The sequence below is a fragment of the Hevea brasiliensis genome, chromosome 1, assembly GCF_030052815.1.
Source record: "Hevea brasiliensis isolate MT/VB/25A 57/8 chromosome 1, ASM3005281v1, whole genome shotgun sequence".
In the NCBI taxonomy this organism is placed as follows: domain Eukaryota; kingdom Viridiplantae; phylum Streptophyta; class Magnoliopsida; order Malpighiales; family Euphorbiaceae; genus Hevea; species Hevea brasiliensis.
The window spans coordinates 98,967,613-98,972,534 of NC_079493.1; the positions used below are offsets into that span (position 1 = coordinate 98,967,613).

General features: G+C 36.8%; 1 protein-coding gene across 2 annotated transcripts; it reads right to left on the minus strand.

The window, feature by feature from the left end:
- Window positions 1–1,022: 1,022 nt before the first annotated feature.
- On the minus strand, window positions 1,023–4,747 carry LOC110666816 (disease resistance RPP13-like protein 4). Of its 2 annotated transcripts, none has more exons than XM_021827442.2 (3): window positions 4,530–4,747; window positions 4,364–4,403; window positions 1,023–3,904 (listed from the first exon to the last, which is right to left on the minus strand). In XM_021827442.2, exon 3 carries the CDS (start codon window positions 3,877–3,879, stop codon window positions 1,198–1,200), a length of 2,682 nt encoding a protein of 893 aa, XP_021683134.2. In that variant the 5' UTR covers window positions 3,880–3,904; window positions 4,364–4,403; window positions 4,530–4,747; the 3' UTR covers window positions 1,023–1,197. The 2 variants fall into 2 exon arrangements, with proteins under 2 accessions (XP_021683134.2, XP_021683135.2); XM_021827443.2 differs by having other exon boundaries at window positions 4,348–4,403.
- Between the last annotated feature and the right edge of the window lie 175 nt (window positions 4,748–4,922).

The window sequence follows — 4,922 nt, forward strand, 5'->3', positions numbered from 1 at the left end:
GATAAAATATGTTTTTTTTTTTGGGTATCCTTATTTATTTTTAATTGGATTGTTAATTTATCTATTAGTTAATCTAACATGAAATAGTTAGGCAACATATAATATTTTCTCCAAAACTAGAGCGAGATAGAGATGGAGATAGAGAGATAGAGAGGACGAAGAAAATTGCTTTAAGAGAGAATTAGCATTATAATTTTCTTTACTGGACTTTACTTTAAACTTTTGATTAATGGTAAAATAAGTAAAAATTTTTACAGAATAACCATATCATTGGCGAGAGTAATATGAGGGATGAATGAAAATAATTTTCTAAATATTAGTAATTACTTATCAATAAAAATCAATTTTAAAGATTTTTTTAAGCAAATAAATCAATTTTAAAGATTAAATAATAATTATGCATTATCTTTATAGTAAATGCTTTTCTCTGTTATCTCCCACCTTTATTGCCCTCTCTCTCCTACTGCCTAAAGAAGTAAATGCTTTTCTCTGTTATCTTCTCTCCTTTACTTTTTCTGCTTTCTCTTTGTCTCTCCCTTTCTTTTTCTTTTCTTTTCCTTTGGATAGGCACTGCCTAAAGATCGACAAACATGACTCATGTTTCTGTCCTTTGTCCTTTTTCTTCCCTCTTTCCCTTTCGATAGATATAAGAACGTAAATAATTGATGCATCAGAGAAATGAGAAATTGCAATCTCCCGTAAATAGTAGATACATGCATGAGAGAGAAGAGAAACCACACGATCACTATTTGTCCTGTATTGGGATTTTGAACGTATTCAAACCTTCCATGCCCAACATATTGTTCTGATGTAGGTTTCGTAGATTTCTTATGGTGTTCACTTGCCCGTAATCTATGCAGAATTTTACTTCTCTTGTTTTTTAATTGTTATCATTTTAATTCATAATGAACAACAGAACCTCTCAGGAAGCATTTAATGATTAAAGAGCAAGGGGGTGAATTATCTAAAGAAAAGTTTATGTCATAATATATCCATTCTTTAGACAAGCACAACAAGAAAAGTACATAAAAATCACACTTCATGGCAATTTATCAATGCAATCCCATGCCAATTTTAGCACAACTAATCACAGGATTATATTAAACATAAAGTGCAATAATGAAGAACAAACTTAAGAAAATTTAACATTACAAACAACAAGCATTCAAAGCTGAAGTAGAAGAAGAGTATCGTTGATCAATATGGATTCCTTCTCCAGACAGATGGTCTATCGCTAGAGTGACAAGGGAAATTGACTAATTCGGAACAGCCACTAACCTTTGCATAGCTTAAAAACTTCATCTGCTCTGTCACCAACTTTCCCCAGTCTGTTTTTAATTTTGGCAAATCCTTCAAACATAAACCCTCGACTTTCCAAGAACTGCCATTACCCGTGCAGATATCATTCAGCAGGTATCCCTCTTCCATACAAAGATATACCAAATGAGGCAGACTATCAGGACTAACCCATCTTGGCAACCTTTCATGACAATAACACCTGAGATACAGCTGCTCAAGAGTAGAGGGAGGGGAAAGCAAATCTAGCATTTCTGGTGAATTTCTCCCTTCAGACTCTTTAGGGTCAAAATTAATGGCTAGAATCTTGAGTTTATTAAGTTTTGACAACACTTCATTTTCCTCTACTGTTATTTCAATGTCATTGCTCAAACTCATTCGCAGTACTCTTAATTCGACCAGCTGCCCAAGCTCAAGAAGCGAGCAGCTTCTTCTGTTAGGTTGACGTACCAATCTCACTCCAGACAGCTCTTGAAGATGGCAGAGCCTTCCTAGTCCACGAGGCAGATATGTGAGCATTCCACAGGAGTCTACGTCCAATACTATCAACTTCATTAGATAAGTTATTGAAGGACTTAGCTTGGACAGGTTGGTGCATCCTCTTAAAACTAAGAGGTGGAGGTTTCGGAGTTTGCCAATAGAATCTGGTACTTCTTCAAGGCGCTCAGCTCCGCTTAGATTCAGATATGCCAGGCGTTTTAGCGAGCTAATCCATCTGAAAAGTTTATTTAAAGCAACCTTGTCTAGCTTATTGTCAGAAAAGTCCAACGCCCTAAGAGACAGGAGTGAATACAAGTTCCTTTCGAAAGGAGTTTGACCACTAGTCATTAGCAACAACGCCCTAAGCTTTGGACATTTTTCCAATGATTTGGCATCCATTTCGCTTGTGAAACCCAACCACCGGGAATGTTTATCGAATTTTTGTTTGCCTTCGTCGTCAAAGGAGCAAAGTTTCTCTTCTTTTGCCATCACAAGGGTAAAATCTCTCACCAGATCATGCATTTTGCATTTGAGGACTCTTCTGTCACAGCACCTACTCTCCACAACTTCAACCAGGCATCTGCTGATCAATTTAGAAAGGTATTGAAAGCCCAATTCCGTTGCAGTTATCGAGTCGTTGCCTTGGATGAGACCCTCTCCAACCCACCAGTGGATTAACTTTTCGGCTTCTATCTCGCAGTCTTCTGGGTAAATAGAGAAGCATAAAAGGCATTGCCGTAGATGTAGTGGGAGTGCCTTGTAGCTCAGTTGCAGGGAAGCCATGATATCATACTTTTCACCTTTGATGTGGGGTTGACAAAAGCTTTTCCAATTTTCATTCCATTTGTGAAGAGAACCGGTTGATCCTAGTAAGCCTCCTATTGTCTTGATTGCCAGTGGAAGTCCCCCACATTTGGCCACGATTTGCTTGCCCACTTCTTCAAATGGTTGAACATATTGCTTGCGCATTTCTTCAAATGGTTGAACAGAATGCTCGCGCACTTCTTCAAATGGTTGAACAGATTGCTCGCGCACTTCTTCAAATTGTTGGACACAATTTTTGTTAACCTTAGCAAATGCATGCTTGCAAAACAACGACCAACTGTCGTTTTCATTGAGGAATTTAGGCTTATGAACTAACCATTCGTCAACTCCAACAGGAGTCGCAACATCTTGGTCTCTGGTGGTAATAATAATACAGCATCGTTTGAGAGTTGATTTTGATAGAAGCGAGAAAAATTTATTACACAACTCGAGATTCTTGTCCCAGATGTCATCAAGAATAATGAGACAGCTTCTTTCTTTCAAACATGAAATAATTCGGTTTAACATGTCGTCAGCTTTAGACCCACTCTGTTCAGATTTAGACCCACTCTTTGCTGGTTCTTTAACCAAATTCTTGTCTAATTCTTGTATGATGCTACTCAAGAACTTTTCCACTGTATGATTTTGAGAAGCTGACACCGAAATCTTCGTCTTCAAATGTTCACTTACATCAGCATCATCAGAAATGAGCTTGGCGATGGTGGTCTTTCCTAAGCCTCCCATCCCTACAATTGCAATCCTTTGAAGCTTGTATTGACGAAGTAGAATCCACTCTTTTATCTTTATTACATCACTGTCAAGTCCAATTATTTCATCAGATGTGTAATACTGCTCCCATCTAAAATGCTCTGAGACATTCCTGGTAAGGAAGCTGCGACCGCGCGTCAGCTCCAATCTTTTGGCTAAATGATCACACTTGTCCTTCATCCTTTGATTAATATCCTGTATTTTCTTGCACGTTCGAAGCTGGAAGAAGAAATTCCAAGGCAAAAATTTGGACAGGAGTCCTTTGCTCTTGTATTCTTGTCTTATTACGCAATCTGTCAGTATATCATCTGCATCATACATCAAATCTCTGAAATTAGGCAAACTTTCCTTGATTGTAGACGGGCAATTGTCCTTATCTTGCTCTCCAATTAGCTTGTTAATAGTTTCGAGTCCCTCCTTCATGGAATCGAACTCCCTTTTAAAGTCACGCGCACATTGAGTTTCATTAGTGATGACTTGGAGCAGTTGCCCTATCATTGTAGAAAGCACGGTTCCTGCAATTTCCGTCATCTTTGTCTCTGGTCTTGCAATTAACCTGTGAAATTCAGGTTTAAGGGTTTTGTTATCTGATCTATAAATCATCATTAAACTCAAACAGATGCTCAACTTTTGCAATAACTCAATTTCCATAGAAAGCAAAAGTAAATTAAATCTTTGCTAGCTTGCTCAGTACTGATTAAATCTTTAATGCCCTATTTTACTCAAGAAACCATTGTTTTGTTGAAGGTTGCGTACTAGCTAAAAAACATTGTACAGAGAACACAAGAAATCAACATGCAACTATCAGCAACATGATCGGTCTACCGATTATGCATGAAAGAACTATAATATATTGTTCCTACTAGAGCATAATACTCAAATCAACTCAACTATGACTTTATCCTAAAAATTTGGGGCTACTAGAGCTTAATACGGAGAATAAAATATATGAAATTATCAAATCCTGGGTTGAAAGGAAACTGAAGAGAGGATAATTACTTAATGTGCAAATCACCTGGCCTGGAATGAATATATACAATCTATTTTCAAGAGGCCTGCAAACAAAAAGCAAACATATACTATAAGTTAACTAGGTAGGATTTGAAGAATGAGAAATCAATCCAGGAGGTGGATGAGAATTCATCCTTTATTGTTGAAAACAACGAAGAAATAAAGCTTACCCCTTCACTTCTTACTCATAACCTTTGAGCTTTACAAATTGAATGACTGATCTACCAAATAACATGGAACTCCTCTATAGACCAAGTGGTTGATTTTAGTGCCTAAAATGTCTTTTTTAATGATTTAAAGTGCTTTTGGAGGTTTTCTTTTTGACCTGTACACTACACTAGCAAAAATTCATATTAATGTGGCTTTGGAGTTGAAGCCACTTTTCTGCTCATTGGCAGATGGAAAGGGGAAATTATTTGTTGCTCCCTGTGAGACTACTTTTTATATTTTAAGAAAAATCAACTTTTATAAATGAAAGGCGCATTATTCTTATACATGGCTATATTCTATATTATATTGATAGATATTGAACTTAAGAATAACATAGTAAGGACCATTTATCA

Coding starts and splice junctions, on each gene's coding strand:
- LOC110666816 (XM_021827442.2), bottom strand. CDS start 3,879: ATGACGGAAATTGCAGGAACCGTGCTTTCTACAATGATAGGGCAACTG.